This window comes from Schistocerca piceifrons, chromosome 7, assembly GCF_021461385.2.
Source record: "Schistocerca piceifrons isolate TAMUIC-IGC-003096 chromosome 7, iqSchPice1.1, whole genome shotgun sequence".
Lineage (NCBI taxonomy): Eukaryota > Metazoa > Arthropoda > Insecta > Orthoptera > Acrididae > Schistocerca > Schistocerca piceifrons.
The window spans coordinates 330,813,590-330,835,243 of NC_060144.1; the positions used below are offsets into that span (position 1 = coordinate 330,813,590).

The window sequence follows — 21,654 nt, forward strand, 5'->3', positions numbered from 1 at the left end:
GATGTGGATGTAGCTGTGGCTATAACCCCCCCCCCCCCACACACACACACACACCAACAACAAAGTGAATCGTGAGCAGAAATTTTGATCCTGTCAAGGCCACCCATCAGGTTTGACCCAAGACATATTCACAAATCATCATAAACCAAGTGTGGAAATCCAGTAAGTGTAGGATACACATTGTAACAAGAGTTGTAGTTGTCATCATGACATCATATTTATTGGCTTTGCCAACTCGTAACTAAATTGCCAACTTCCAATCTATTCTAAGACATTGAGTTGTGCTGCAGATTAGTTTGTCACAATGGTCTATATTGCAAAAAAATAATTAAGACCACAATAAATTTTTCAGTGTTCTTTTTTTTTCTCTGTTTATGTATATACGAAGCTGCACAACTCATTGTTATTACATCTGGTGTCCATAAGTTCAACTGACCCACACAAGCTTATAATAGTAATTTGCATGTCACAAATAAGTGTGGAGTTCTCAGTCACTACTGATTTATATTATGTAAAACTGAAAATACTTCATTTTAATGGGAAAATAAAAAAAATACATTATATATACATAATTTAACAGGTTTCATAAATGTTATTGAAAACAAAATAAGGTTATCACAGCTTTTTTTTTTTTCAGTACACCTGCTTCACTGTCTCAAAAAGTTTTCTAATATTTGGTGCCACAAGTGGAGGCCTCTATGTGTTTCGCAGAGAATCGTGTGTGTTTCTACAGTTGATTCCTAACAAGGTAAATATATGAAAAATAATTGAGATGTAAACATACTTTTAATGTATATGTGGTAATTTCATGTGGTATTTGTTCTGCACATGCACCAGTTTTGAATTCAATTACAGGTTTCACAACTTGTACTTTACAATAAAAATTGAACTGGCAGTTTTCTTTCTCTGTCCTTATGGCTGTGGCCTATATACCTATGCTGGATCATCATTGCCTGTAGAAAATACTAATTCATTGGAAAATATTACATTCTGTCAATCACAATACATATTTTCCTCCACAAATACTCATTGGTAGTCAGTGATCATCATGGAACTTCCCCTTGGTGGCTGCACATTTACTTTGTGCTCAAGTCTTGTGAAACTTGTACCAAACCTTATCAACTGACCTGGGAAATGCTGTAATATGTGCATGTTAAATTTAACTGTGTATGGATACCGTTCCGACATTTTTCTGAAGATTGTGTGGCAGCTGTGCCACAGAAATGCATGAATGGAACAGAGCTACTTACAGCTGGCACAAGCTAGTTGCATCAGGTATTTGTTGGCATGCACATTTACTGATAACCACAGTCCTGACAACGGTGTGACACGCATAGGTGTAGTAGGTCTGCATAAAGCAGCATGCAGATGCATTTTTTTCCCTCCACAATCTGCAGACTAAGTGTGTCGAGCCCAATGCGAGCTCTGCATCGATGTGTATGGAAGTTGGTTTGATGATCTGTGTTATTTTCTGCTTGCATCAGCAAATATGTACTTTATCAAGTCCCATCACTATAACCTGTGTCCTAAACATAGTGCGTGGGTGCAACATTAGAGCAAACTCACTGCATGACTTGCGTGTAAGCAGTGGTGCCCATAAGTTCCATACTTCACTTCCCAAAGTTTTTGCTTTCATTCTGTTGTCTGCTTCAAACAGTCAAGCTACATCATAACAACATCCCACCATGCGGCACAGCCTGCCTGTAATCCAGGTATTTAATGGGTTACAACCTGGCATCTGCCGCCGTTGGATAAGCAGCTGAGCAGCAAGTCGTATACTCCTAGCTCACTCATTTGTTACATAGTTTAATTCTTAATTTCTTTGCGTGTTTTTGGTACTTGCATTGTGTAATTCATAAATTTCGGGCGTATTATAGTATTTGAGAGTTGTAGCATCGCGTTTTAGTACCTGAATAGTGTAAATTCACGTAGTCGTTTGTCTACTGTTTTGTTTTGAACGGCCAGTGTCGGTTGGCCGCAGTCAGTGTGCTCCCTGCCGCCGTTGGATAAGCAGCTGAGCAGCAAGTCGTATACTCCTAGCTCACTCATTTGTTACATAGTTTAATTCTTAATTTCTTTGCGTGTTTTTGGTACTTGCATTGTTTAAGTCATAAATTTCGGGCGTATTATAGTATTTGAGAGTGTAGCATCGTGTTTTAGTACCTGAATAGTGTAATTTCGCTTAGTCTCCTTCCGCCGCCGAGCAGTGTCAGCAGTGCGCAAGTAGCAGCATTACTGCATTTACTAGGCAATCTTGTATTTTAATAACCGTTTAAATTTTGTCGATTTGTTTGCGCTCTCTGTAGATTAGTTCACACGTTCTTAGCAAAACAGTTCTTAGTATGGATAGGGACTGCAACTGCTGTGTTCGGATGCAGGCTGAGTTGGCATCCCTTCGCTCCCAGCTTCAGGCAGTGTTGGCTTCGGTCACACAGCTTGAGGCTGTTGCCAATGGGCATCACTGTGGGGGTCGGGATGGGGGTTTGTCGGGGACGGCCAGCTCGTCCCACGCATCCCCTGATCGGACTACGACTGTGGTTGCCCGGGATACTGCCCGCATTGAGGCTGATCCCTCACCTGTGGTAGAGTGGGAGGTCGTTTCAAGGTGTGGCAGGGGGCGAAAGACATTCCGGAGGGCTGAACGGAAAGCCTCTCCAGTTTGTCTGACGAACCGGTTTCAGGCTCTGTCTCAGGCTGATACTGATCTTCGGCCTGACATGGCTGCTTGTCCTGTTCCAGAGGTTGCCCCTCAGTCTGCAAGATCCGGGCAGTCGCAGAGGGTGGGCTTACTGGTAGTTGGGAGCTCCAACGTCAGGCGCGTAATGGGGCCCCTTAGGGAAATGGCAGCAAGAGAGGGGAAGAAAACCAATGTGCACTCCGTGTGCATACCGGGGGGAGTCATTCCAGATGTGGAAAGGGTCCTTCCGGATGCCATGAAGGGTACAGGGTGCACCCATCTGCAGGTGGTCGCTCATGTCGGCACCAATGATGTGTGTCGCTATGGATCGGAGGAAATCCTCTCTGGCTTCCGGCGGCTATCTGATTTGGTGAAGACTGCTAGTCTCGCTACCGGGATGAAAGCAGAGCTCACCATCTGCAGCATCGTCGACAGGACTGACTGCGGACCTTTGGTACAGAGCCGAGTGGAGGGTCTGAATCAGAGGCTGAGACGGTTCTGCGACCGTGTGGGCTGCAGATTCCTCGACTTGCGCCATAGGGTGGTGGGGTTTCGGGTTCCGCTGGATAGGTCAGGAGTCCACTACACGCAACAAGCGGCTACACGGGTAGCAGGGGTTGTGTGGCGTGGGCTGGGCGGTTTTTTAGGTTAGATGGCCTTGGGCAAGTACAGAAAGGGCAACAGCCTCAACGGGTGCGGGGCAAAGTCAGGACATGCGGGGAACAAACAGCAATCGGTATTCTAATTGTCAACTGTCGAAGCTGCGTTGGTAAAGTACCGGAACTTCAAGCGCTGATAGAAAGCACCGAAGCTGAAATCGTTATAGGTACAGAAAGCTGGCTTAAGCCAGAGATAAATTCTGCCGAAATTTTTACAAAGGTACAGACGGTGTTTAGAAAGGATAGATTGCATGCAACCGGTGGTGGAGTGTTCATCGCTGTTAGTAGTAGTTTATCCTGTAGTGAAGTAGAAGTGGATAGTTCCTGTGAATTATTATGGGTGGAGGTTACACTAAACAACCGAACTAGGTTAATAATTGGCTCCTTTTACCGACCTCCCGACTCAGCAGCATTAGTGGCAGAACAACTGAGAGAAAATTTGGAATACATTTCACATAAATTTTCTCAGCATGTTATAGTCTTAGGTGGAGATTTCAATTTACCAGATATAGACTGGGACACTCAGATGTTTAGGACGGGTGGTAGGGACAGAGCATCGAGTGACATTATACTGAGTGCACTATCCGAAAATTACCTCGAGCAATTAAACAGAGAACCGACTCGTGGAGATAACATATTGGACCTACTGATAACAAACAGACCCGAACTTTTCGAATCTGTATGTACAGAGCAGGGAATCAGTGATCATAAGGCCGTTGCAGCATCCCTGAATATGGAAGTTAATAGGAATATAAAAAAAGGGAGGAAGGTTTATCTGTTTAGCAAGAGTAATAGAAGGCAGATTTCAGACTACCTAACAGATCAAAACGAAAATTTCTGTTCCGACACTGACAATGTTGAGTGTTTATGGAAAAAGTTCAAGGCAATCGTAAAATGCGTTTTAGACAGGTACGTGCCGAGTAAAACTGTGAGGGACGGGAAAAACCCACCGTGGTACAACAACAAAGTTAGGAAACTACTGCGAAAGCAAAGAGAGCTCCACTCCAAGTTTAAACGCAGCCAAAACCTCTCAGACAAACAGAAGCTAAACGATGTCAAAGTTAGCGTAAGGAGGGCTATGCGTGAAGCGTTCATTGAATTCGAAAGTAAAATTCTATGTACCGACTTGACAGAAAATCCTAGGAAGTTCTGGTCTTACGTTAAATCAGTAAGAGGCTCGAAACAGCATATCCAGACACTACGGGATGATGATGGCATTGAAACAGAGGATGACTCGCGTAAAGCTGAAATACTAAACACCTTTTTCCAAAGCTGTTTCACAGAGGAAGACCGCACTGCAGTTCCTTCTCTAAATCCTCGCACAAACGAAAAAATGGCTGACATCGAAATTAGTGTCCAAGGAATAGAAAAGCAACTGGAATCACTCAATAGAGGAAAGTCCACTGGACCTGACGGGATACCAATTCGATTCTACACAGAGTACGCGAAAGAACTAGCCCCCCTTCTAACAGCCGTGTACCGCAAGTCTCTAGAGGAACGGAGGGTTCCAGATGATTGGAAAAGAGCACAGATAGTCCCAGTCTTCAAGAAGGGTCGTCGAGCAGATGCGGAAAACTATAGACCTATATCTCTTACGTCGATCTCTTGTAGAATTTTAGAACATGTTTTTTGCTCGCGTATCATGTCATTTCTGGAAACCCAGAATCTACTATGTAGGAATCAACATGGATTCCGGAAACAGCGATCGTGTGAGACCCAACTCGCCTTATTTGTTCATGAGACCCAGAAAATATTAGATACAGGCTCCCAGGTAGATGCTATTTTTCTTGACTTCCGGAAGGCGTTCGATACAGTTCCGCACTGTCGCCTGATAAACAAAGTAAGAGCCTACGGAATATCAGACCAGCTGTGTGGCTGGATTGAAGAGTTTTTAGCAAACAGAACACAGCATGTTGTTATCAATGGAGAGACGTCTACAGACGTTAAAGTAACCTCTGGCGTGCCACAGGGGAGTGTTATGGGACCATTGCTTTTCACAATATATATAAATGACTTAGTAGATAGTGTCGGAAGTTCCATGCGGCTTTTCGCGGATGATGCTGTAGTATACAGAGAAGTTGCTGCATTAGAAAATTGTAGCGAAATACAGGAAGATCTGCAGCGGATAGGCACTTGGTGCAGGGAGTGGCAACTGACCCTTAACATAGACAAATGTAATGTATTTTGAATACATAGAAAGAAGGATCCTTTATTGTATGATTATATGATAGTGGAACAAACACTGGTAGCAGTTACTTCTGTAAAATATCTGGGAGTATGCGTACGGAACGATTTGAAGTGGAATGATCATATAAAACTAATTGTTGGTAAGGCGGGTACCAGGTTGAGATTCATTGGGAGAGTGCTTAGAAAATGTAGTCCATCAACAAAGGAGGTGGCTTACAAAACACTCGTTCGACCTATACTTGAGTATTGCTCATCAGTGTGGGATCCGTACCAGGTCGGGTTGACGGAGGAGATAGAGAAGATCCAAAGAAGAGCGGCGCGTTTCGTCACTGGGTTATTTGGTAACCGTGATAGCGTTACGGAGATGTTTAATAAACTCAAGTGGCAGACTCTGCAAGAGAGGCGCTCTGCATCGCGGTGTAGCTTGCTCGCCAGGTTTCGAGAGGGTGCGTTTCTGGATGAGGTATCGAATATATTGCTTCCCCCTACTTATACTTCCCGAGGAGATCACGAATGTAAAATTAGAGAGATTAGAGCGCGCACGGAGGCTTTCAGACAGTCGTTCTTCCCGCGAACCATACGCGACTGGAACAGGAAAGGGAGGTAATGACAGTGGCACGTAAAGTGCCCTCCGCCACACACCGTTGGGTGGCTTGCGGAGTATCAATGTAGATGTAGATGTAGATCACCATTTGATGTAGGTGCCTTGTCTCCAGCAGGTCACATAATCAGCACATCGCCTCCACTGGAGCTCCACACACCAACTACCACATGACTGGCTGCTTGTCCATTGCAGCTCCTGGACTCGTGTTCACTTCCCTGTGTCAGCACTGTATCGGGTGTCTAGGCAGGATGAACTTCCACACTGGTTTTTATGTTCTTTGCCATCAAGCTCTGGGCACCGCACTCTGTGCTGCTGGGCTTGTCCTTTGCAGTTCAAGTCATGATGAGATCAATGTTGCAAGAGAATAGACACTTCGCTTAAACTATGTGGTTCCACCACGGTGAAGCATTGAGGCCGCTTTGAATCCCGCACCATGCTTCTGTCTCTGTGTGTGTCAGTGAACTCTGAACAGTGCAGCCCATGAATGCTTTATTTTGTTATCATTTATCATCAGTGCTTTTCTAGGTGGTCTTTTGTACTCACAGCCGTGAGGTCAGCTACATGTTACTACAAGCAGTTTGCGGCTAGCACCGTGTGCCACTACTGTCACTAGTCAGCTGCAGGACGACACACCTACTGTGCGCGTGTCCAGTCACCACTGATGGCTCACCGTCATGGTGCTTGCAATGATGTCACCATGATCTGCATGAAACCCAAACATCTGTCTACAAGCCATATGCAGGCTGGATGATGCTTGGGCCTTGTTACAGCTCCGTAGCTCTGCTCTCCAAAGGGCGATCTATGTGCAATCGTGTTGCAGAAATGTGTGAACGGGCCAGAGTTGCTCACAGCTGGCACAAGTTAGCTGTGTCAGGTATCCATCAGCATGCACACTTACCAATAGCCAGAATTCTGACAGTGGTGTGATATCAAGGGTGCAGGTCAACAGAAAGTAACAGGCAGTGTGAGCTGAGCCACTGTACAGTGCAGATGGACCACAAATCGAGTTCAATGCGAGTGCTCTGCTGGCATGTATTGAAGTTAGCTTGGTGCTCTCTGTTTGTTTTTGCTTTCATTTTATCATGTCCATGAAGTACACAGCACCTCGCAATGGCGAAGAAAGTTTGCTTCGTTCTGGTCCACGTCACTGAGAAGTGTGTACCCTTCAGGACAGTGTTTGAGTGGAGCTATCATGGTCATGAGGCCATCAGTGTCATGATCGCAAGTTCTTAGTCATTGTGAACATTTCATATGTCAGTTGTTCATTTACTCTTTTGTGTAGAATAAATATATTTACTGCAGGTGTGTGCCTCACCAATTCTTGTCACCATAGCACATGTCGTGAATAGTGGGAAGGTGTGACAATAAAGTTGGCTCACTGCATGACTGACATGAAAGTGGCAATAGCACCATGTTCTCTCTTTACTGTGGTAGTGCAATTAAGTGTTGAGAAGAGAACTTGAAACATACTAGCAAATACAATAAGAAGTCGAATTTAACATCAGGAGTGCCACATGAATCATTTTTGACGCAGAAGGGTCCTGCCCCCTTCATAATCATTGCAGGACCAAACGCTCCTGTGACTTTTAGTCGTTTCTGGAGTTATACAACTCGTCAAAATTTCATCCCTATAGCTTACTTAGAAGTACGAGAAATTTACCTATTATACCTGATGTACCATGTAGGCCGTTTTTTTTACCCATGTGCAGTTTAACGTAATTTGATTTCAGTAACACTGGTCTGCAGACTTCAAATAGTTTCTGAGCATGGCTCAAAGCGATTCACGAGATGTTGAAGTGTATTATGCCAGTTTAGGACAAAAAATAACCTGAAATAAGAACAATTTGGAGGTCGGACGATGTTATGTATAACTGTGGCTTTCCGTTCCTTACGGACTGGCAACATGCTGTCTTCTTAGGCTTAATTTTATATCATCAAGGAGACAACACAAGAAAACTGATAAATTTTGCCTTCCTTCAGAAATATGGAACCTATATACTGCATTGCCTGTTACAAGCGAGGTGAGAACATGATTGCTGATGGGTGTTGTATCCTTGCAACTGCAGGTGCCCATTCATACAGTATATGCCAAAGAAACCAGATAAGTGTTGGATAAAATACTGGCTTTTGTGTGACGCTGACAAGTGCTGCTGCCTGAACGGATTGCCTTACTGTGGCAAACATGAAACTCTTGGTCTGAGCGAAGGTCTTGGTCACCATTTTATGAAGTTGGCACAGGCAGTCCTCAACTGTGACTATTTAACATCACGAATGACAATTTCTTCACTTCTGTTAATCTGGCAAATGTGCTGAAACAAAAATGAACTATTTTAGTTGGTACTATGCGGAGATCACTGAAAGAGGTCCCTCCTGTGGTGCGAAGTGGAGATGACGCATTGTATGCAACAAACTTGTACAAATTTGGTGTCAATCTTCCTACAGGATATTAAGACAAAAAGAAGAAGAAAAAAATGTTCTTATTCTGAGTAACATGCATGCTGGATGTCACTTCAATGAGAATACTGAGAAGAAATTTTCAGAAACTGTGAACATTGTGTATATAATCCGGGACATGTGGAAAAAAGCCAGGAATTTTTTCATCTTGGAGAAAACTAGGAAAACCCTGGAAATTTTTTAGAATTCTGGGAATTTTTCATTGTTTTAAAATTCAGTTAAATGTTTGTAATTTTGACTGGTAAGAGCTGGTAAGTGGCGAAATGTGTCAAAGGCTGTAGGACGAAGACTGTGGAATACTTCATAACAATAAACTGCTGCCGACAAGCATGACATCACAACTGTTTACTTTAGGTTCGTTTGACCAGTTGCCTGTGGGCTCACGCACATGCGCAGTAGTTGCGTATGGATAGTACCTTCTCCCGCTTCTGGCTATTTGAAGTGTGGCTGTTAGCTGTATCAGCAGTAGCGACAAGCGGCCAAATGGTAGCCGGAAAAATTTTCTGGTACACCCAAGTTGCCAGATTGCTGCATGCGCTTAGGGGCCTGGGTTTTAGTACGGAGCAGGTTAGTCTCCACATAAGCCATGCTTACGTTTAGTGATTTTGATGTTTCCTCTTTGTTTACACTTCTCACATCAAATGAAAACAAAATGGATTTCTGTTGTTGGGAGCTATCGAGTGAATTAAAATACATTCACATAATTACAGAAGGCTGTCATATGTTATTTGTTTGTTTTCTGATTTTATTTTATTTCCACGTTTATGGCAGTCAGTCGCCTTGCAGAATAATGAAGTTATTTTTGTCAGTTTGATAAATAAATTTGGCTTTCATTAATGTTTTCCCCAGAGGCAGTCAATTTGTTAGAAACCAAGTGTTTCGTTCCACAATGTTGTCTAGGTTCAACTATTCACTGAATTTCAAGTGCACATTTTCATCTTCTGGCACTTATGTCATTATGCCATAATAAAGAACCAGACATGAGATAATACAGTATTGGTATTCCAAGAAAATTTGCATCCTGAAAACTGCACTGAAATCTTAAGATCAGGTTGGGACCTACTTCATTGGGAATCTGGACATATGAGGGGCGTTCGAAAAGTCCGTGCAAAGTCCGAGAGATGGCACCACTAGTGCGTATTGAGGTCGTGTTTAGTTAGTAGCATCTTTGGAATGAATGCACACCAAGTTTCAGCCATATTGGTGTATTTCTTTGGGTTTGGCATTTGTGTGAATCAAGGAATCGAGTGATTGTCAAAAAATGGACAAAAAAGGATTTCGTGTGGTGATTAAAGATTACTTTATGAAAGGCAAAACGCCTCAGGAGACTAAACAGAAGCTTGATAAACATTACCATGACTCTGAACCTTTGATTAGAACAGTTTATAAGTGGTTTCAAAATTTTCGGAGTGGGCATATGGGCACAAGTGATGCTGAATGTTCTGGACACCCTGTGAAGTTTACGTCTCCAGATATCATTGATAAAATCCATGATACGGTGATGGATGACAGAAGAGTTAGGGTGCGTGAGATTACTAGTGTTGTGGGCATCTCGAATGAATGAGTACATAATATTTTGCATAAACATTTGGACATGAGAAAGCTATCTACAAGATGGGTTCCGCAATTGCTCACGCTTGACCAAAAATGGAATCGTGTGAAGTGTTGCAACGACGGTTTGCAGCTTTCCAGGAAGAATCCGCAGGACTTGAAGCATTGTTTTGTCACTGTGGATGAAACATGGATACATTAGTATACTCCTGAGACCAAAGAACAGTCGAAACAATGGGTTACCAAGGGAGAATCGGCACCAAAAAAGGCGAAGACCGTTCCTTCGGCCGGAAAGGTTATGGTGACTTGTCTTTTGTGATTCATAAAGGATAATCCTCATCGACTATCTGGAAAAGGGTAAAACTGTTATAGGTGCATATTATTCATTGTTATTGGACCGTTTGAAAACAGAGCTGCAAGAAAAACGCTGGCGATTGGACTGCAAAAAAGTCCTTTTCCATCACGACAATGCACCAGCACACACCTCAGCAGTTGTGGTAACAAAATTAATGGAAATAGGATTCCAGCTCATTTTACATCCCCCCCTACTTCCAGACTTGGCTCCCTTGAACTACTATTTGTTCCCAAATTTGAAGAAATGGCTGACAAAGATTTCATTCAAACGAGGAGGTGATTGCAGCAACTAATAACTATTTTGCGAACATGGACAATTCCTATTTTTCGGAAGGGATTAACAAATTAGAACAGCATTGTACAAAGTGTATAAGTCCAAAAGGAGGCTATGTCGAAAAATAAAAAAGGTTTACCACAAACTCGTAAGTAGTTTATATTTTTGCACAGACTTTTCAAATGCCCCTCGTATGCATGTGTACTTCAAGCCTAATTATGCATCCTAGTATGGTGTATGAAATTCCAATGCTCTTGGAGTATCCTATTTCTTGTATGACATCATGTAAGATCTATTAATACTATTTATCTATGAAGATATGGACTTCCTACGTAATTGTAGCTGCCCATGTGCAATAACTCCTCTTTTTCTGGTACTCTCTGGCAACTGATGAAACAATTTCTAACAGACCGTAGGAAAATATTGTGAATGGTGCTTTTAAAAACATTAGTTTCAAAGTAAATTTCCTTTTATGCAAGATGAATTATATTACATGTGCAAATGTGCAATGAATTTCTTAAATCGCAGATTGTTTGGCTCTCATTTAAAATTTAATGCATTGAGGACTAGCCACTTTGAAGAATTTCAAACCCAGAAGACCAGACATTGTCATCTACTAGCACATTTGTGTGATGTATCTTAAAGTGTAACATATCCGAGAAAGATATTATACATGATAGTTTAGCTTCTCTTGTAGCTACGCTGTTTGCATTAATTTAAACTATTAACTTTTCCTATTTGTGTGTCCACACTACTTAACAGTGATGTTACTATTGGTTGACTACATTACATGTCGTATGCTCTGAATATTTGCTGTCATTGACCGATAAGATCATGTGACATGAGCTATGACTGGCTTACAAAAGTGCATGTCAGTCTTGATTTCAGTGCTTCGAAAACTAGTGTGCTGTTGCAAATCTATGCTTTCGCAATACGAATACAAAAATATGCACCTTATCATAATATGAAAATATGCAGCATAAATGTTGCTGCACATCACAGGTTTTTCCAAAACTTTTTCTTTCTGCCGAGTTTTTTTTGTTTTCTGAAGTTCCACACTGGTGTACAAAATCTTTGCTATTCAAAGGGTTGATATTTTTACAGCTCCAAGGGAAAGTTTACTGTCGCTTATCATGGAAAAATTATATTTTTCACCTTGGAAAAAGTGCATTGTTAACTGGGAAATTCAGGTAAAATCTGAAACTTTCTTCCTTGTCCGCGTACACACCGTAGTTGAAGTTTTACAATGAAACTAAGGGAGGAGGCGATATAGTTGACTGAATGACTAGGCTCCATAGTGCCCGAGCTGGCACCCACCAATGGCTTGTGCATGTCTTTTATGGCATTCTTGACCTTGCCATGATCAGTGCTCGCACAGGTTTTAAGTTACTTGCCTCCAAGATGATTTGATGGTGAGACTATCATCAGAGTAGCAGATGAGCTTGTTGGCGCCTACAAACTACAAAGAGGAGCCAACCTCTCCTTGCAGGCCTTCTGTACCGGCACTGGCCAACATGGGAATAGAAAGCATTGTCAGATTTATGTCGCCATAAAAGCTCCTTGTCTACTGTTGACATTTCCTAACTGATTGTAGTTGACTTTTGCCATAATAGTGTGGTAATGACTTACGACAATCAGCTCCATCTGATCCACCAAAGTAGCAGTTGGCAAGGGTCTCTTGGTTCATTTTATACAGTAGTTTATTAACCTATAACAAACAGTTTTGAAAGCTCATAAATATCCTGGTTTGAAGCATAGCAGATTCTGGCAGATAAAATAAACAAATTTGCCTATCAAATACATTGTTTTAGTGCTTAACTTTGTCTACAAACAATGATTATCGATTATTCAAATACTTGGTACTCAACACTAAGATTGTACAGTGTCTACACCAAAGACTACACCCCACAGGAGTGATGCTGTGAAAATTGCCAATAATGAAAGCAAAAATTGAAAGTGGTGATTCAGCATTATATCACTGTTGTGAGGATAGAGCCTTATTGTAACTATTGCTTCTTTATAATGCTGATGTAAACTGAGTGTCATGCACCTCCGTGGGTTATAGGGTTAAATTTTTCTAAAGCAACATAGCATTCCATTGTGATCTTCTAGGTTTTGTAATCTTAAAGAGTGTTTTCTGAGGTTTTATTATATTTATATTCCGTGCTGTAAAATAATGTAAAAACACTTCTTATTAGCAGAGTTACATTCCCTAAACCACAGGAAAATCTTATACTATTAGAAGATAGTACAATTACAAATTTTTTGATGTACAACTTGAAATTGTATTAATTTTTTTGTATTTATCGATAATCCATTTTTCCCTACTTTTGATAGGTATTCTTACTCATCAATATGCAAGACTCAGAAATTAGACAATATAGCTTTGAAAGGTTAAAGCATGCTTTTTCCAGCTGTGGGGGAAAAAAAAAACAGATACAGTTGAGATATTTCCTCCCAAAAATTCCCTACAATTTGCACATAGAAAATTCTGGGCACCTTTTGCAGATGCATATCTTTTCATCTAGGCACTCAATGTTAATTAAATTTGATCCATATGTAGACATCATAGGAAGGAATAACCCTCTGAAGTTTTGGTGTGATTCGTTCATATGAAAAGTATAAGTGGTCGGTCAAACCTAGGCTCTCAGAATAGTGTGACGATTTTTTTTAGCTTCTTACGGGCTGGTATCTATATTTAAGTGTGGCTAAATCCCTAACTTTTGCTGTGATGTGGTTCAGCATAAAAAATTATCTGATGTATACTAAACCAAATGACCAAATGCCTGCGAGAACTTTTTAAAAAAGCCTGGCAAACTGGGCACATTTGCACCTCCGTATGTGATGCGAACATGAGTAACCTTTCTTTAAAAGCCCCTAAAAATTCAACCACTGAAGGTGCTGGACTGAAATTTGGTATATAACCCTCAAAGTCCATGTAGAACCTTCACACCAAATTTCATTAGATTTGGAGATGGTCAAGTGGGAACACCCTGTAATAGTGGTCCCTTTGACGTGGAACGACCCAAATGCTATCCTTACTGCTGCGGTATGTTCCATACCTGCATCTCTTCCTCGCCATGATGTGCCCCCATCCCTTGGCAGACTGAGGCATGCCACTTAGCAATCCGCGTATGGAGCAGAGTTTGCGTTTTTAAATTACATTCCACGATGGCAAACTGTATCTGTTATAAACAGCTAAGTGCGCAGTGTTGCTGCATTTTCAGATATAGCAAGAAAGTTAGTAGACTTCCTTTTCAAAGCTCTTTTACCAGTTTTACTCTCTCTCTTCCGTCATTTGAGATAATCTCCATCAGCTTTCAGGAACCTTGGTTTCTGGTTCGACCGTAACGAACAATGTCATTGTGGACCCTCTTGATCTATCCAATACCTTGGACCAATATTTTGCCCTCTTGATGAAAGAGGAAGCCGCCTGGTAGAATTTTGCACAGAACACAACATAATCATAGCTAACACTTGGTTTAAGAATCATGAAAGAAGGTTGTATGCATGGAAGAACCCTGGAGGTACTAAAAGGTATCAGATAGATTATATAATGCTAAAACAGAGTTTTAGGAACCAGGTTTTAAATTGTAAGACATTTCCAGGGGCAGATGTGGACTCTGACCACAATCTATTGGTTATGACGTGTAGATTAAAACTGAAGAAACTGCAAAAAGGTGAGAATTTAAGGAGATGGGACCTGGATAAACTGAAAGAACCAGAGGTTGTACAGAGTTTCAGGGAGAGCATAAGGGAGCAATTGACAGGAATGGGGGAAAGAAATACAGTAGAAGAAGAACGGGAGCTTTGAGGGATGAAGTAGTGAAGGCAGCAGAGGAGCAAGAAGATAAAAAGACGAGGGCTAGTAAAAATCCTTGGGTAACAGAAGAAATATTGAATTTAATTGATGAAAGGAGAAAATATAAAAATGCAATAAATGAAGCAGGCAAAAAGGAATACAAACGTCTCAAAAATGAGATCGACAGGAAGTGCAAAATGGCTAAGCAGGGATGGCTAGAGGACAAATGTAAGGATGTAGAGGCTTATCTCACTAAGGGTAAGATAGATACTGCCTACAGAAAAATTAGAGAGACCTTTGGAGGTAAGAGAACCACCTGTATGAACATCAAGAGCTCAGATGGAAACCCAGTTCTAAGCAAAGAAGGGAAAGCAGAAAGGTGGAAGGAGTATATAGGGGGTCTATACAAGGGTGATGTACTTGAGGACAATATTATGGAAATGGAAAAGGATGTAGATGAAGATGAAATGGGAGATACGATACTGCGTGAAGAGTTTGACAGAGCACTGAAAGATCTGAGTCGAAACAAGGCCCCCGGAGTAGACAACATTCCATTGGAACTACTGACGGCCTTGGGAGAGCCAGTCCTGACAAAACTCTACCATCTGGTGAGCAAGATGTATGAAACAGGCGAAATACCCTCAGACTTCAAGAAGAATATAATAATTCCAATCCCAAAGAAAGCAGGTGTTGACAGATGTGAAAATTACCGAACAATCAGTTTAATAAGCCACAGCTGCAAAATACTAACACGAATTCTTTACAGACAAATGGAAAAACTAGTAGAAGCCGACCTCTGGGAATATCAGTTTGAATTCCGTAGAAACACTGGAACATGTGAGGCAATACTGACCTTACGACTTATCTTAGAAGAAAGATTAAGGAAAGGCAAACCTACGTTTCTAGCACTTGTAGACTTAGAGAAAGCTTTTGACAATGTTGACTGGAATACTCTCTTTCAAATTCTAAAGGTGGCAGGGGTAAAATACAGGGAGCGAAAGGCTATTTACAATTTGTACGGAAACCAGATGGCAGTTATAAGAGTCGAGGGACATGAAAGGGAAGCAGTGGTTGGGAAGGGAGTAAGACAGGGTTGTAGTCTCTCCCCGATGTTATTCAATCTGTATATTGAGCAAGCAGTAAAGGAAACAAAAGAAAAATTTGTAGTAGGTATTAAAATCCATGGAGAAGAAATAAAAACTTTGAGGTTTGCCGATGACATTGTAATTCTGTCAGAGACAGCAAAGGACTTGGAAGAGCAGTTGAATGGAATGGACAGTGTCTTGAAAGGAGGATATAAGATGAACATCAACAAAAGCAAAACGAGGGTAATGGAATGTAGTCGAATTAAGTCGGGTGATGCTGAGGGAATTAGATTAGGAAATGAGACAATTAAAGTAGTAAAGGAGTTTTGCTATTTGGGGAGCAAAATAACTGATGATGGTCGAAGTAGAGAGGATATAAAATGTAGGCAAGGAAAGCGTTTCTGAAGAAGAGAAATTTGTTAACATTGAGTATAGATTTAAGTGTCAGGAAGTCATTTCTGAAAGTATTTGTATGGAGTGTAGCCATTTATGGAAGTGAAACATGGACGATAAATAGTTTGGACAGAAGAATGCTGAAGATTAGATGGGTAGATCACATAACTAATGAGGAAGTATTGAATAGGATTGGGGAGAAGAAAAGTTTGTGGCACAACTTGACCAGCAGAAGGGATCAGTTGGTAGGACATGTTCTGAGGCATCAAGGGATCACCAGTTTAGTATTGGAGGGCAGCGTGGAGGGTAAAAATCGTAGAGGGAGACCAAGAGATGAATACACTAAGCAGATTCAGAAGGATGTAAGTTGCAGTAGGTACTGGGAGATGAAGCAGCTTGCACAGGATAGAGTAACATGGAGAGCTGCATCAAACCAGTCCCAGGACTGAAGACCACAACAACAACAACAACAACAACAACAACAACATCTATCCAATACCTTGGGTCGATATTTTGGAGACAGAGTCCCACCCATTACCATTCTGCCTTCCTCACTCTGAAACAGGTGGTGGAAGATATCTTTCTCCTCCCAGAATCGTGAATGTTACTATACTGTCTTTACTATGAGGGAGATTAAACTTGAGCTCTCTTCGTCCCAGTCGTACTTTCCAAGACCGGGCAGCATTCACATTCTGATGTTGCAATAGCTATGTCCTGTGGGCTCATATGCTTTGTCCTCCATACATATAGTAACCGTGTTTGGACAGATGGCAGATTTTTCAGTTGCTAGTGGAACACCATTGTCATTCCCATACCTAAGCCTGGTGAGGACAAACACTTTCCTTCCAGTTAATGCCCTGTGTCCCTCACCAGTGGTGTCTGCCAGGTGATGAAACGTATGATTAATGGTCAGCTTGTGTGGTGGCTCAAATCTCAGAATCTCTTCACAAAAACTGTATGTGGATTCTACAGGCATTATTCTGCAGTTGATCATCTTGCCTCAGGGTTCCGTGCTCAGTGTCATATTATTTGCCATAGCCATTAACCCCGTTATGGCTTGTTTCCTGCCAGGTATCTCAGGCTCTCTTTTTGTTGATGACTTTGCAATTTGGTGCAGCTCTCAATGAACCTGTCTGACTTAAGCTGCATGTTCAGTGATTTCTTGATCATGTTTACTCGTGGAGCACCAACAATGGCTTCTGCTTTTCCGCTGACAAGTCTGTTTGTATGAACATATGGCAGCACCAGGAGTTTCTTCCCGCATTCCTATGTCTCGGCTCATTTTTTCTTCCATTCATTGACCCAACAAAATTCTTGGGACTTGTGTTTGATAGGAAACTCTTTTGGTCTTCCCACATCTCATATCTGACAGCTTGTTGTACTTGCTTCCTCAATAATCTACATGTTTTATGCAGTGCCTCGTGGAGAGCGGATCGAACCATCCTCCTCCATTTATACCGCCCATTTGAAAATGGATTATTGATGTATTGTATATTCATCCGCACGTCCGTCTATCTTACAGTGTCTTAACACCATCCACCATTGCAGGATATATTTATCCACTGGTGCCTTCTATACTAGTACCATTGAGACTCTTTACGCTCTTACTTACCATTGTCTTACCAGCGGGATGTTCTCCTCAGTTGTTACACAAGTCATCTGTCTTCTATGCCAAGTCACCCATCCTATGCTCCATTTTTTGATGATTCCCTTGACCACCAGTATGGGCTGTGTCCATCTTCTCTCTGTTTTGAAAGCGTTGCTTTATGCTTCATGCCACATTACCCATAGGTGCAAGCTCTTCACCACCCTCCTTTCGTGTTGAGGTATGTGCTCATTTCGGACTCTATTCACTTCCTAAGGACACTACTTCTGGCCTGGTGTATTGCAGGGAGTTTCTCGCTATTGACACATGGCTTGGGGACAGTGTCTTCGTGTACACTGAAAGTTCCAAGACTGACCATGGTGTTGGGTGTGCCTTTTTACTTGGCGATGACCCTTTTCAATATCTGCTTCTTGACCAGTGCTTGATTTTCACCGCAGAGCTCTACACCGTTTTATCATACCACCCAGTATATTTGCTGAAACGGGCTTCCAAACTGTGTTGTCTGCTAAGATTCTCTCAGTGCTGCTCAGAGCCATAGTGCACTTTAGTCAGTCCACCCTTTAGTACAACGGATCCAAGAATGCTTTCTCTCGCTTACTGTGGGGGGCGTTAACGTGGTGTTCCTATGGGTCACTGGTCATGTCGGTGTGCCAGGGAACAAGGGTGCTGATGTTGCTGCAAGGGCTGTAGCTCTTCTCCCTCGGGCTGCTAGTCATTCCATTCCCTCGGATGATCTTCGTGTCACTGTGTGTCTTCATATAGTATGACCTAGGAGTGCACAGTGGTCTTCTCTCCAGGAGAACAAACTCTGGGACGTAAACCCCGTAGCATTGTCGACTTTCGGTCCTCACATCACGAGGAGGTAATTCTAGCCTACCTGCTTATAGGACACTGTCTTTTAGTCACCATCATTTATTAAGTGCCGATCCTGCCCCACTCTATGCTTACTTCTTTCAACCCTTGATGGTGCGCCACGTTCTGATCAGGCGACCATTTTTTGCTGTCTGCCTTGTCGGATGTTTTAGCAGATGATGTGCATTCTGTCCATCGCATCTTAATTCTTATTTGCTGCAGTGGCATGGCGAAGCAAATTTGATTCCCTCCCCTTCGTGGGGACCTCTGCCATCTCAACATTGTTTTGAGAAATTTTCCCTAGGGCTGTCCTTGTCCTTAGTTGCTCCTCTTTTAAAGTTGCTTGATTGGGTTTTCCCTTTTTCATCTCGTGTTTTTATTTAATACTTTTTTTTGCTACGTTTTGATATAGGTGCTTATGATATTAGTATTTTTGCATCCTGAAGCACTAACCAACAACCTCAGTACCATTACGGTACTGTAATTCTTACAGCGTCCATTCTGTTGTTCTCCAAGCACTGGCCAATCTGGCTACGAGCACAGTCTGTACGCACACTGACAGGCCGCCCACATTGTTGCATGTCTGCTGTCGCAGCTCTGCCATGCCTGAATGCATCTACCCACTGAGCTGCTATTTGGTGCGGTAGAGCAACATTCCCCACCACTTCCACAAGCATTGTCGTGCATTTCTCCCATGGTGAACTACAGTCTTTACTTCAGAGTGCTGTTAAAGTTGGGTAACTTCATCCTGAATGGCTGTGCAGCTCACAGTGTGGCCCCTTTTCACATTTCATTCTCCTGGAAAAAGACTGCCATCTAGTGTAATGTTACATTATTGTCGATTCTTGGGGAGGCTCCTGATGATGCCATGAAATGCGTGTAGGTTGTGATGTACTGTTGCAACTGACAGTAAAACAGGGTTGCGACAACAACCTTGTTTTCATGTTTCTTTTTCTCGTGCTGTGTGTGTGTGTGTGTGTGTGTGTGTGTGTGTGTGTGTGTGTGTGTGTGTGTGTGTGTGTGTGTCTCCCTATATGTAATGTTTACAAATGAGTTAACCTTCCATTTGCATAATCCAGACTTTTTTAATTTTTTACGATTTTTGAGACAATAAATTGTTGCCATGACTTCCAGTTATGTAAAGCAAGACTTGTCATCGAGGGGTTTAATAGTACTGTGGTGTAGACTGCTGTAAAACTTTTAGTGCAGTAGCTAAACCGAGTGTAGTTTGTTCCACGTTAGTGTTGGTGCAGCTGAGATGATGCATATGATACATATCTACTGCTTTCTTATGCGAGGATTTAGATGTAATCTATTTGTAACAACCAGAAGGATACAGTGATGGCACAGAATGAGTTCGAAAATCTAGGTGAAGTTTGTATGGACTTAAGCAAGTACTGAGATGCTAGAGAATAAATGCGTTTCAGGATTTTTCTTGTCAGCAGGTTTCAAGGCAAGTGATGCAGATTTCTTCTTATACATCAGAGAAGAAGGTGACACTGTTATTCGCTCTTTATGTAGATGGTGGGTTAGTTATGGTGAGTGAGCAGCAGGAAGCCAGGAGTTCATTGAAGAGTTGAAAATTAAATTCAAGATCATCATGAAACCAGCACTGTGCATCCTCAGACTCAAGATTTAATGATTTGATGATGGTGCAGTCTAGATAAGTCAGCAAACTTATGCAAGGAAGATTTTGGAGCAGTTCAGTTTTCAGGAGTGCAAACTTCTTTCAACAACTATTGCAAAGAAGCCAGATACATCACCTATGAACAACCAGTTGGAGCACTGATGTTTCTGCTGCTTGGAATGGGTCCCGATTTGACTTAAATGTATCAAACACTTCACTAAGCACCAGCATATGATGTAGTGAGATCAAAATGAATATTTTGGTATTTAGCTGATATATGTGACTGAGCCATAATCTACTGTCCAGTTTTAGCAATGGGGCACCAGACTGTTATGCTGATGTGGCCGGTGGGGGGTGCAACAAAACTGGTCAATATCTGGTGGCTTTATTGTACATGCAGATGGTGTTATCTCCTGGCTCACTCAAGATAGGTAACGACTGCCGTATCTACAGCTGAAGCAAAACTGGGAGATGCTATAGATGCTGCTAAGCAAATAATTTATCTGGTAGACAACAAAACAAATGCCAAGTAAAGGAACGAAATAAATTATAAATGTAATGGAGAAACAAACTGTTGAGATCCTACAAATACCAAGTAAATGAATGCAGGAAACAACAAATCTATCCGGAAAACAAACTATACAGATTGCACAAACCAATGAAATCACCAAAAAAACTATGAACCACTCAAATTTAACCAGCAAAGAGCAGTCAGTATCCTAAAAGCAAACCTTCAAAAGCTATAAACAATCAAAATCGCCAAAGGAACTATAATTGATTGAAATCCAAAGAGAATAAAACATTTAAGAAACCTGATAACATCAGTCTTCTAACATCTGTGGTCAAAGATTACAGTCCAAAACACTTAATTGAAATCCAAATAGAAAACATTATTTAAGAATCCTGATAATATCACAATCGAATACACATTCTACATCTGTGAAATATTTTCATGAGCATACATTACATTGTTATGGAGTTTAGTGATGATTTTATCCTGAAGTAATATTTCTGCTTTTGTAAATTTATGTATGTGCTTTCTTCATTTGTTTAAACAAATCAAAATGGGCACTGTGTAAAAGCTAATTTCCATATTTGAAACTGTGTTATGGCACCATTCCAGTTAAAGGGAACAGCTCATTGAAGATCCATCACAAACTCAACATCTGTGGTATGATTTGTAGTAATGGCTATTACTGCCATGATGATGAGCTAGTAACACAATATCTGAAATGCTTATTGTCATGTGTTCCGTGTAGCCACATGGTTAGAAATGTCATATTATGAAGTTGCATTAGGTATGAAGATAGTTCGCGTTCTGCTGCAGACTTTCTTCTGTCCCCTCCCCCCCCCCCCCCCCCCCAACCCTCTTTGCATTTGTAAAAGATTCTAAGAGGTTCTTATAAAAAATTGAAATAGTTGCTATACTGCTGCTTACAAAATTTAGTTTTTTATTGTGAATCTGTTGGTTTTGAGGTTTTGGTTAGGCAGGAACTAACAGTAATACTATTTAAATTGCTGTAATTTGT

At 41.6% G+C, this 21,654-nt stretch overlaps 1 protein-coding gene across 3 annotated transcripts in view; it reads left to right on the top strand.

Annotated features, from left to right (window-relative positions):
- Window positions 1-21,654, top strand: part of LOC124804639 (Hermansky-Pudlak syndrome 5 protein homolog) — a 96,806-nt gene that overhangs the window by 19,204 nt on the left and 55,948 nt on the right. For all 3 annotated transcript variants that reach the window (XM_047264858.1, XM_047264856.1, XM_047264859.1), the window contains one exon: window positions 638-748. In XM_047264858.1, coding sequence (XP_047120814.1) covers window positions 638-748 — 111 coding nt within the window. The remainder of the gene's footprint in view (window positions 1-637; window positions 749-21,654) is intronic.